The sequence below is a fragment of the Schistocerca gregaria genome, chromosome X (genome assembly GCF_023897955.1).
Source record: "Schistocerca gregaria isolate iqSchGreg1 chromosome X, iqSchGreg1.2, whole genome shotgun sequence".
Classification (NCBI taxonomy): Eukaryota; Metazoa; Arthropoda; class Insecta; order Orthoptera; family Acrididae; genus Schistocerca; species Schistocerca gregaria.
The window spans coordinates 125529093-125542145 of record NC_064931.1 but is presented as its reverse complement, the minus strand read 5'-3'; the positions used below and the strand labels follow the sequence as shown (position 1 = coordinate 125542145).

At 40.2% G+C, this 13053-nt stretch overlaps 1 protein-coding gene across 3 annotated transcripts in view; it reads right to left on the bottom strand.

Moving 5' to 3' along the window:
* LOC126297837 (dymeclin) overlaps window positions 1-13053 on the bottom strand; it is a 167154-nt gene that overhangs the window by 119396 nt on the left and 34705 nt on the right. For all 3 annotated transcript variants that reach the window (XM_049989089.1, XM_049989091.1, XM_049989090.1), the window contains exon 2: window positions 1396-1542. In XM_049989089.1, coding sequence (XP_049845046.1) covers window positions 1396-1542 — 147 coding nt within the window. The remainder of the gene's footprint in view (window positions 1-1395; window positions 1543-13053) is intronic.

Genomic DNA, 13053 nt, shown 5'->3' with positions numbered 1-13053 from the left:
ATTGCTGTTGGATTAACTTTCCTACATAGTTTGTAATTATATGACATTTGTTTGAGTACAAAAGCCGTTTAGTGTTAAAATTTGTGCATCATGGTCTAAAACCCCATTCACCCTTTTACTAACAAAATTCCCATATAGTAATGAAGAATGAATAAAAATGTCTGTGACTGTACTACTGTTCTCCTGCACCCTGGCTGGAAAAAACACAGTCTGCATCAGATCATATGAATTTAAGAGAGCTACCAACATCCTGTTTCTTGCACCATCATATACAAAATTTGTATTGAAGTCACCACATTTAACCAATTTCTGGTACAATGTGAATCAAGAACCCTCTCTATCTTGAGCAGAAATGCTCTTAAGTCACAGTTAGGGGGCCTACAAACAACAACAATTAGAAGTTTAGTTTCAGTAAATTCAACTGCATCTGCACAACATTCAAATATCTGTTCAGTGCAGTGTCGTGATACGTCTATGGACTCAAATGGAATACTGCTTTTTACGTACATGGCCACTCCCCCAATCTGCAAGGAACTCCTGGAAAAACAGCCAGCTAATCTGTATCCTGGTAAAGGAAGCCTCTGAACTGTCAAATTATTTAAGCGGTGCTCCGATATACCAATAATTTCAGAGTCAACATCTATAAGCAGTTTATTACTTTATCTCTAATACCTCATATTTTGATGAAATATGCTAATTCCTTCTCTGCTCTGAAGGTAATTAGAGAGACTTCCTTTAAGCAAGTATACCTTCAGCTGACTTCAATCTAAAAAATGTGCACCTCTAACACCAACTACTACAGGAATTTTTCCATAAGTGATCCCACGACCACTCACTACACTGTCACCTAAGCTTTGCCACCCTCCCCTTTCCATACCTACTGATGTGCAGACCATGCCTAGTGAAACCCAATCTACTGATAGGCTCAACTGGCGCCACTGAAATGTTACCTATGTGAGCACAATAGACTGTAGCCTTGGTATTGATAATGGAGGGAAGTGTGAGGGCTAAGAATTGTAACTAGGGAGAACTAGGCATGAACACAGTAAGCAAGTTCAAATGGACTAAGGTTGCAGCAGTTTTTCAGAGATGAAGCAGCTTGCACAGATTTGAGTACTGTCGAGAGCTGCATCAAATCAGTCTCCGGACTGAAAAACAACACCAACACCACCCCCACCAACAACAACAAATCAAACACAAAAACTGCACCGACTTACATTAATACCTCTCCTCATATGCACCCATGTTCAAATGTTTAGATTTCATGCTTTATAATTTTCCCTTTTACTATGCACCACTGTGACAAATTACATCACAGAATATAGTTTTTCTTATTGACAAATAGTAGTACAGATCGGTTATAAGATTTTTTTGTACATGTCATTGTCTACTTACTTTTCAGTCTGTGTAGATGCCAGGAGCTCACTTGATCGGCTCAGGAACACGTGGAGCAAGGAACCTACATTGCCAGAGCGTGGATTGTTTATAACTAGTTGCTTACATAATGGTTGTATTCTCTCATCTAGTACTTGGTTTTTGAAGCTGTAATTGAAACAAATACATACTCTGAAACAGCCTAGTTCAACACAAAATATATTAAAAACTAATGAAATACAAAAATTAAATATTTTCAGAGTCTCTCCCTCCCTCTCTCTCTCTCTCTCTCTCTCTCTCTCTCTCTCTCTCTCAGAGCCACAAAATAAATAACCAGTCAGAAAAAGGTATGAGGTAACATAAATGTTAAAGTCTCTCAGAAAAAGAGAATTTACAAAATTCTAGAAGGAGAAAATAGCTAGGACATGAATAAATACAAGGTATTAGGAAGACAATGGAGAACAGTGCCAAATGAAGCGGTATAGGGCTGCCGATAAAATATTGAAATAACGATTTTTTTTCCAAAAATATCTATGTATATTGGCAATAGCTTCCCCCCCCCCCTCCCCCGATATATCGGTATTAAAATGACAATATCAAGAGTGAATATTTTTATTTTATAATACATTTTTTCACAATTTTTGGTAAATATTTGAAGTTTTTCTTTTGAAACTAGAGTAGAACATAATTTTACTTTCGCTGTGTGACGGAGTTTTACTTATTTTTGAGCTTTTATCATTTCCAATCTTTCTCTTTGACTGTGTGAAACAAGTATAGGTGGTACAAAACAAGAAATCCAATTGCGCTGGTGGTGTGAATAGAACAACAAGATTTTTGATGTGAAGAAATAGCACACCAGTTGTGTTAAAAAAACAATTTTTACCTCAACTAGTGTGCTATTTCTTCACATCAGCATTCTTTCAAAACAGTTGCTGTAAGTGATGAACAATATCTAAATGACATGTTTGGTCTCTGTGGCGGACAGAGACATACGAGGGGAAATGTTGATGTAATTAGCGCTCAGCGCTCCCAACCTAAACTTCAATGTTTAGCTTAACCATGCAATTTTGACAGTACACCTGCTAGGTCACTGGAACTGGTGGGGAGGGAGGGGGGGGGGGGGGGGGGGAATGGAGCAGGGAAGTCGACATGAAGTGTTCCGGACAAATCCGATATGTGATGAAACTGAACAACGGACCCCATCAGACACCTTTTATTGCACCACATACATGCAGTTACCATTGTTTGCAACGTGGGTATCACCAAGTGTGAAATTTCATTGTTTTCCTTTCAATTCTTGCTCTAAGGGGGGACACACAGGTTGCTAGCTTGTTGATGTACAGAGCATATAATAATAATTCAATATTTAAATATACAGCTCCAAAACCAGTGGTATACTTATAATGTGCAGCCAATATTTTTATAGGCTGGTACGTCGATATTTATCCGTTGATATAGCGATACTTCGCCGCCTCCCTCCCTCCCCCCCCCCCCCTTTTTCCTTCGATATATCGACAACTGATAACGATATTTTTTAAAATATCAACGCATCAGATTATCAATATTTTTTAAAAATTGTCAACAGTCCTAAAGTGGTGTAGAGTGATGTGGGGCCAATTACAGACACAGGATTTTCTTCTTTGGTCACATCATGAAGACACCAGAAAACAGATCAACAAGACGAATTATGGAGAAACTTGGGGATCTCAAACAAGTAGGATAGATCAAGGAAACTGGAGAGGGTATGGAAGAATTAGAACTAAGGCAGTATGGGCAAAGTTTAAATGGAGAAGTATGTGTATTAAGGATGGGAAAGACTCACTGTGGTTTAACAACAAAATTCAGAAATTGTTGAGGAAGCAGAGACTGTTGCACTCTTGGTTAAAAAAATAATGCACAGATGATAACAGGCCAATGCTAAAGCATATGACAACTACTACCGTCATACCTCAGCATCATATCTTGCCAAGAAACAGAGAAAATTCTGATCCTATGTAAAATCAGTAAGTGGTTCAATGGCTTCTATCCAGTCACTCACTGTCCAGTCTTGTGCGGTAATAGAAGACAGCAAAAGTAAAGCTGAAGTTTTAAATCTCACATTTAAGAAGTCAATAATGCAGAAGGATTGTGCAAATGTACCATCATTTGAGAATGAGATAGTCACTCTGCAGCGGAGTGTGCGCTGATATGAAACTTCCTGGCAGATTAAAACTGTGTGCCCGACCGAGACTCGAACTCGCACTTGCCTGCGAAAGGCAAAGGTCCCGAGTTCGAGTCTCGGTCGGGTACACAGTTTTAATCTGCCAGGAAGTTTCGTACCATCATTTGACCACTGTACAGCCTCCCATATGGAGATCATTAAAACAGGCAACCCTGGTGCAGAGAAGCAACTAAAGTAGCTGAAAACAAATAAGTCACCAGGCCCAGATGAAATTCCAATTTGGTTTTACAGAGAGTACTCATTTGCACTTACTTAGCAGGAGTTTATCGAGAATCTCTCACCTAGCGCAAAGTTCCAAGGGATTCACAGAAAGCTCAAGCAACTCTCATACAAAAGGAGGATAAAAGAATGGAGCCACAAAATTACAGTCCAGTATCCTTAACGTTGCTTTGCTGTAAAATCCTTGAACATAGTCTCAGTTCGAATATAATAAATTTCCTTGACATGGAAAAGCTTCTGTCTACACATCAGCATGAATTTAGAAAGCATCATTCATGCTAAAATCAACTTGCCCTTTTCTCACATGATACCCTGCAAACCATGGATGGAGGGCAACAGGTAGATTCCTTATTCCTACATTTCTGGAAAGCTTTTGACATGGTGCCCTACTGCAGACCGTTAAAAAAAGGTACGAGCATATGGAATAGGTTCCCAGATATGTGAGTGGTCTGAAGACTTCTTAAGTAATAAAACCCAGAATATTGTCCTTGATGGTGAGTGTTCATCGGAGACAAGAGAACAGTCAGGTGTGCCCACGAGAAGTGTAATATGACAGCTCTTATTCTCTATACACATTAATGATCTGACAGACAAGGTGAGTAGTAATTTACAGTTGTTTGCTGAGGATGCTGTGGTGTACAGGAAGGCGTTATCATTGGGTGAATGTAGGTGGATACAAGATGACTTAGACAAAATTTCTAGTTGGTGTTGTGAATGACAGCTTATTCTAAATGTAGAAAAATGAAAATTAATGCAGACGAGTAGGAAAATCAATCCTCTAATGTTTGAATACAGCACTAGTTGCACACTGCTTGATACAGGTATGTAGCTTGAATATGTTAGCGTGATGTTGGAATCACCATTTAAGGATGGTAGTAGGGAAGGCGAAGTGTCGACTTTGGTTTATTGCAAAAATTTTAGGAAAATGTGATTCATCTACAAAGAAGACCATGTACAAAATACTAGTGTGACCCATTCTTGAGTACTGCAGGAGATTTTGGGATTCCAGCCAGGTCGGATTAAGGGAAGACATCGAAGCAATTCAGAGGCGGGCTGCTAGATTTTTTATTGGTAGATTATATCAACATGTAAGTTTTACAGAAAAGTGTCATAAACTCAAATAGGAATCCCTGGAAGGAAGATGACATTCTTTTCATGGCACACTACTGAGGAAATGTAGAGAACAGTCATTTGAAGCTGACTGCAGAATGAATCTACTACCACCAATTTACATTTTGTGTAAGCACCACAAAGAACAGAGAGGAGAAATTAGGGTTTGTACAGACACATATAGGTAATCGTTGTTTCTCTCATTTGCAGATAGAACAGGAAAGGAACTGACTAGTAGTGGTACAAGATATCCTCTGCCATGTAAAATATGGTGGCTTGTGGAGTATGTACATATGAATGTACATGTAGAAGCCTGGATTACATTCAAAACAAAACAGAAAATTTCAAGAAACTGAAATACAAGGACTTAAGATTTAAACCAAAAATAAACAAATGACACACAGTGGACAGAGTATTTACAGGCGGGAAAATGTGGAAAAGATCACAATGAATAAAAAGATATCAAGCAATTCAGAAGCAATGAAACATGCCCTTATGAAAGAAGATGACCAGCAAAAGTACATAATAAAACCTAGAAACCAGCAAATGAATGACTTAAGTGGTACAAAGGCAATACAGTTATATAATAATAATAATAATAATAATAATAATAATAACAGAAGTTAATACACTCACAAAAGTAAAGTTGATCTTAAAGTTGGGTTTTCCGAAAACATAAATTCCTAAATGTTATTGAAGACTATTCTTACCATTCTAACTGTCTAATTTTCTCATACGAGAAAATACTCGTATATACATAAATAAAGTTTCTGGTGAACCTCAATCCAAAAAATGTTAAAAATTAAACTGCATGGAGATTTTGTGCTACACGCTATTTATTGTAGTTTCATTTTTTCGTCTTCCTTAGCTGTATAGAGAGGAACAAGTGATACAAGGACAGGACTGTTTTAAGTCAGAACAACTTCAGCAAAAGGGGGATAATTTTTAGCTCTTTCCCTAACGATTTGGATGTAACGTCCAACCAACCACAGTGTCATTATAGACAGACATACCATATGATCAGACTGAACAAGAATGGTGCAGGAATTTGGTCATGGTCTTTCCAAAGGAACCACATGGACATCCACTGCTAGTTATTTTGGCAAAGAACAGAAATTTTAAATCTGGACAGCTGGGCGGTGATCTGAATCCTGCTGCTCCCATATGTGAACCCAGTGTATTAACTACTGTGCTACCACACCTATACTTCTTATCTCCCAGAGACTATTTAGATAATCTAATTGCCACATTTCTGCATCAATGTTCAACATAGTTGGTGTGATCAATAAGCAATCAAAATAAAGAAACAAAAAATCCAATATAATTCTTCACAGTTTATTTATTCTATATAGGATCCAAATGAAATTAACATTGCTAATCACAACTTTTCAGTTTCATGGCCTTAGAAATCATCTTTAGAAACTGTCTTGAGTCTGTTCGACACATTCTTTGGGATCTCTTGCATTGAGTCAAATCTTGAACCACTGAGGTGCATTTTCAGTTTAGGAAAGAGAATATAGACAGGGCTGACTGATCTCATAAACAAGGTGGATGATTCAACAACGAGTCTGTTTCTAGGAACTAATTATCAATCTATAATTGCTAAATGAGTCAGGGTGTTGTGTAACAGGGGAAAAAATTATTAACCTGCAACTTGATAAAGCATTTTTAGTTCCAGATATCTATCACCTAAGCCAAAAGAAATCATTCTCATGAATTTAAAACATTACAAAACATGGCAGAACCTTTGTCATGCTTGCACCATTCTTTGTACGTAGTCCTCCTGGAATACATGCCAAGGTATATGATGAACACACAGTCACATATAGATGAAAAATAATTTACCTGAGCAGACAATACATTTAAAGCTTTCAGAGTTCACACTGCTGCTGTCTCTTCACATACAGCGACCAGCTAATCTTGTGGACAGGACTACAGCTGCTTCTCTGTAGTATAACTAAGATCAAAATGTTCAAATGACAACTCAATTTGTGCTATTCATGCACACAAGTTGGGTAAAAACCAAGTGACAACCTGCAGTAAATGGTGTGTCATAGCTAAGGGCTGAGAAACTATTATGTTCCCAGTTCATCATGGTCACCTCATGGCTGCTATTGTGATGTTAACTTCTTTAATTCATTTTGTTTTCAGCCTGAAGAGAGGTTTGATGCACCTCTCCATGCTATTCTACTCTGTTCAGGCATCTATATCTCTGCACAAGTCCTGCAACCTACATCCATTATAACTTGCTCGCTGTATTCGAAACTTAACCTCCCTGTACAATTTTTAGTCCCACACTTCCTTCCTTTACCAAACTGGTGAGTCTTCAATGGCTTAGGAAGCGTCCTATCAACCACTCTCTTCTTTTATTCTAATTGTATCATGAATTTCTTTTCCCCCAAATTCTATTCAGCACAACCTCATTTGTTATTCAATCTACCCATATAATTTTCAACATTTCAAACTTTTCTAATCTCTTCTTGTTTGACCTGCTATCATTCGTGTTTCATTTTTGTACAGGATTACAATCCATACAAAAACCTTGAGAAAAGTTTTCTAAGACTTAAAATTATATTTGATATTAACAAATTTCTCTTTTTCAGAAATGCTATTCTTGCTATTGCCAGTCTGTATTTTATACCCTCGAGTCTTTGGCCATCATTTGTTGCCCAAATAGCAAACTCCTCAACTACTTTTAGTGTCCGATTTCCTAATCCAATGTCCTCAGCACCATCCAATTTAATTTAATCCTTCATTTTACTTTTGCTGATATTCACTTTCCAACCTCTTTTCAATACAATATCCAATCTGTTCACATGACCAGCCAAATACTTTGCTGTCCCTGAAAGAATTATATTTTCATTGGTAAACAAAGTTTATTTCTCCTTACTGAACTTTAATTCTCTTCTCTCTGGTGCTTGCTGGGTTTCATAATAAGTATCATACATCTACTATATAACGTGTGTGTATGTGCATGTGTTATTTTCAGAATAATTCACATACAGAGCCACCTTAATAAAGATCGCAATAACTGATCAACGGGGTAAATGCTTTAAGCCCAACCAAAACAATACATGACGAACTTACTGCACTAGGCTGGGAACACAATCATGTAAATCAAATGACTGAGTCTGGCACAGAGAGACCATCGCACAATTACATGGTTGAGATGGTCGATGTGGACAAATCATGCAAGCTGCTGAAGATGAAATTATTCCTTTACATGTCGTACATGCAGAGGTATATAACACGCCATGCACCCCCCAACAATGCCGCAACTATCAGCACTTTGCATGTACAGGTATTCGATGCTGTCTCGCTCCCTGCTGCCACAAATGCGTTGGTGGTCACACAACCCAACATTGCAAACTCCTCCATACAGCACCACGCAAATGTGCCAACTGTGGTGAGGCGCATCCTCCCAACTGCAGGGAGTGCATTGCCTATAAGGAGGCTCTGAGGCACAAAATAGCTAAACACGTAAAAATTATCACCATTGTAGATACAAAACTGCCCCCGCACCCAGTAAGAAGTGGCATATTCTTTGCTGGAGTGGTAGCTGGCACCCCAGCAGTGTAGGGAAGGGCGAGGAAACTCAGAGCTGCGCATCCACATAACAAAAACCCACAGCAAGAGACACATAGACAAGACATACAACACCCAACACCACACCCGCATTGATTTCACAACAAGGCACAAATAACACCACTACCCTACTAACCCCCCCGTCCCCTCTGAGACAATGTATTGCAGCCCACCACAAGCTACAGAAAATGCACCTACACAGGAACAGCCACTACACCAGAGAAGGTGGAAGAAGACAAACAACCAGAAAAGGGAGACATGACCACACCACCACAAGTACACAGACAACAGGACACATATATGCACATATACAACTCTGAAATCAACCCAATGACCCATACAAAACACCCACTCACCACAGAGACCACACAAGCACCCACAACTACTCCACAAACAGCTAACTCACAAGCCAGACCACACCATACACCAACAAAAGTACTAGCATCTGCCAACACAAACAATAACCCATAGGCTGACACTCTCAACATTAAGTCAACATTCCAAAGAATAATGGAGACATTATTCCATGCACTCACGACCACCGAAGTAGCCATGAAGATTATGGGGTGTGTTTCACAACTCTTTACACAGTTCGTCGGCCTTGCTCAACTGAACCAACATGCAAACTACTATCATACCACTGTTTACACCAACACATGGATAACATGCTGAAACAGCCCCAAAATGCAAACACCAACACAAACTCATAGATCCTGTTTTGGAATGCCAATGGGATTGTAAACAAAAGTACCAAAATGGTTGTGTTCATGGAGTGAAAGGATATCCAAATCAACCTTGTGAACGAAACACTGCTTATGACTCACAAACAGCTAAACATCCCAGGTTATTGCGTCTATCGTACGAACCGAGTGGATGGCAGGAAGGAAGCAGCACAGTCATCATGACACACAAAGACATAGAACACACAAACATTGAGCTCCCTGTGCTTGAACGACTAGAGGCTATGGTTGTCAGGGTCAAGTTCAAAGAGCTAACACTGCACTGGTATCACTAGACTACCTTCCTAAAAACATAGTAAAACGGGATATCAGTACAGTTCTCAACATAGTGCTCCAGGTAATCGCCGCTGGAGATTTAAATGCAAAACACCCCAACTGGAATTCACAAATACATGCCTCCAATGGCAAAAACCTATACGAACATACACGAGGCCAAAACTACATTATACTTGGGCTGCACGTTCCCACGCATGTGCCTGCACAGGCCCAACTCAGGCATAGCCCTCATCAAGAGCATCACATGCACACTTAACCTTACAGCTGAAAATGATTTGGACTCAGACCACATGCCTGTAAGACTGCACATGGAAGAAACACTGCAGGACACAGAACCATGCAGAATACTGAACTACAAGTGTGCGAACTGGACCCTGTTCAAGGAAACACTTGATAGCTATACTCCAGACACTCACAAAATTAACAATATGCAAAAAAACTGATGAGACAGTGGAGCCTCTTACTACTGCTGTTCAAGGTGCAATGTCTGATGCCATTCCACATGCAACACCACACCACCACTCGACAGCCCTGCCCCCAAGAAATCCTGGGCCTTATCTCGATGAGGAACCACCTCAGGGGATACTGGCAGCATACCAGGTGCAGGTTCTATAAACTGCATGGCAACATCCTCCAGCATGTAATAAAAGAGGAAATACAAACATTTAGAAACAAGCAACGGGAGCAGAAACTTGCAGGGTTTGATACCACGTCCTGATGTGTGGAAGCTAACCAGACACTTCACCAGGTAGAAACATTATGTCTCTACTCGACAAGCTACAAGGACCAGATGGCCCTGCATACTCCACAAAGAGGTGGCAGAGGCTAAGACAACAACACTTGCAGTGTCCATGCCGAATCTGGCTCCTTCAGACCCAGTATTCACACTTGAAATGAACTAGGAGCTCAGCCCACGCATGACAAAATCAGACATACTAGTAGAAATGAAATTACTTGGGCTAACAAGCATACTAGTACTAGGAAAGCCCCTGGTCCCAATGGTATTCAAAACCATGTCCCCATGACTTCACGGACAGAGCCGTAGAAGCCAGGGAAAGACCACTTCATCCTACAAAATTACTGAACCATCAGTCTGATGTGCTTGTTTGCAAGATTGTTGCGAAGGTAATACTAAAACACATCACTAGACACTGCATCACCAATGACACCCTATGATCAGAGCAAGTCAGCTTTAGGAATCACCACTCAACAACACAATTCCTCCATGCAATTGAACATATACCACACGGCTACAGCATGAACAAAGCCACAGGGGCCGTATTCCTAGACATCGAAAAAGCTTTCGAGCGTCTTTAGCGCAACTAAGTGGTGCTGGTTTCCCCAATGGACTTGTATGTCTCATACACTCACATCTCGCAAACTGATTTTTCTGCATTGACGTGCAGGGCAAACAATCAACACAATGGGGTATCTATTCAAGCTGGAGTACCCCAGCGAAGCATTCTGGGGCCCATCTTGTTCAACCTCTAAATTAATGACTTTCCAGCAACACAAAACACAACATTAGCCATCTACATGAATGACACAGCCATTCTTGCGCAAGCCTGGAAACCGTCATACATAAATTCACGAATACAGATGGCAATCAGAACTGCAGAGCCTTGGTTGGAATGATGGCGTATTAGAAGTTAACATCAATAAGTGCAAAGCTGTCCTGTTGACACGCAGACCGAAGCTACTGCGCGGATATCAACACTGTAGACAGGTAACAATACATGCACACCTAATATGCTTCCAAGAGAGAGTCAGATACCTCAGTGTCTGGCTGGATCGGAAACTTACATGGGGGGACCACAGATAATATGTTACCAACAGAGGACACATGAGGCTCAAACAACTCTACCCAATGCTCAACAGGGGAAGTACACTAAACAAGAGGGTGTCAAGGCCCATATGCATGACACTGATGACATCCGATGATGTACATTGCTCCTATCTGGCAATACGAAGCCCCTACATGCCTGTGCTGCCTGCAGATCATGCAGAACAAAGTGTTATGTATCATTAGCAAGACTTCACTCTACACCTGCACCGTGGATATTCACAATGAATTTCGCCTTGAAACCCTCAAGGAAGTATTCAAAAAACTCACCACACGATTATGCGGGAACTCGAGAGACTCGAACAACCCTTTCATCCTTACTCTGGGAAACTATGATCACAATTATAGGTGGAAGCAAAGGTGGCTAAAGACATTGCTAGCTATTGCATAACCACCTTTGGTGAGCTAACATACACTCATGAGCAACAACATTGGCAAGCCCCTACACATCAGCAACACTGTTGACTGGATATGCCAGCTGCTATCAAAGCCAACTAACAGGCTACAGCAGGGAAGCCGACAAGCTCGCACACTAATGCACAAACAAACCGCCAACACTACCGTACACTATGAATCTGATATATGACGTGTCGGACACTAAATGATGATGAACCCAACTCATTACTGGTATGCTGATGCTGAGCGAGAAGCCAACACTGGTACTCAGCTGCAGCTGCCGAGTAACATCGCTCCACAAGGACATGATACCCACTACTAACAAAGCCTACCCTTGCATGACCTGTTGTAGGCAGCAAGAAAACTGCTACTGCTCTTACAACCTGACCCAATTATCACAGAGGTTTTTCCCTTGGCTCTTGCCTTGGCACTCTATTTCCTCTGCCCTTCAAGCCTCTACCCTCCATTCAACTTTTGGCTCAATGCATCTCCAAATGATCACACATTAATGGTTAATTGTAACCAGACATACGCAAAACATTGCAGTACCCACATCCTTCAAGACCTCACTCAGTGGAAACTAAACAATATGCAGAGATGGCAGTAGACCTTTTGTGTTGGCCATCATGCCGGTGTGGGTGTGGAGGGGCTCCACCCTTTTTATTTTCAAGGGTTACAATCTTAATAAATTCTCATATTCTTATATTTTATTCTTGTGTTTATTCTTCAAGTAGGTTTAGTGGATTCCCTTGGATGATACCAATCACAGAAACATTTGAAACATACAAATTCCCAACACCACAAACATTGTGCGAAGGCAGGTTTGTCAAGTGACATGTCATCCTATGACTCTCACTAGGGAAGGAAACATTGTCAGTGGTACTGAAGATATCGTGCACTGGCAATAATTTCATAGAAAACCATGCATAATGGATCAATTTACTAAGAACTGGCACTTGCAATTCATTGTGAATCTAGATACCCTAAAGGAATTTCACCGAAAACAATTTAAAATAATTTTCTGGTCTTTCAAAAAATTCATTCACCAGACACACAATTAGTACATGAATAAGTACAATGTTATTTCAATATGCACTATAAAACATTGTACAGTGATCTTCTACATGCATGCAAAGATAAATGAAAAAAAATAATGGTTCAAATGGCTCTGAGCACGATGGGACTCAACTTCTGAGGTCATCAGTCCCTTAGAACTTAGAACTACTTAAACCTAACTAACCTAAGGACTTCACACACATCCATGCCCAAGGCAGGATTCGAACCTGCGA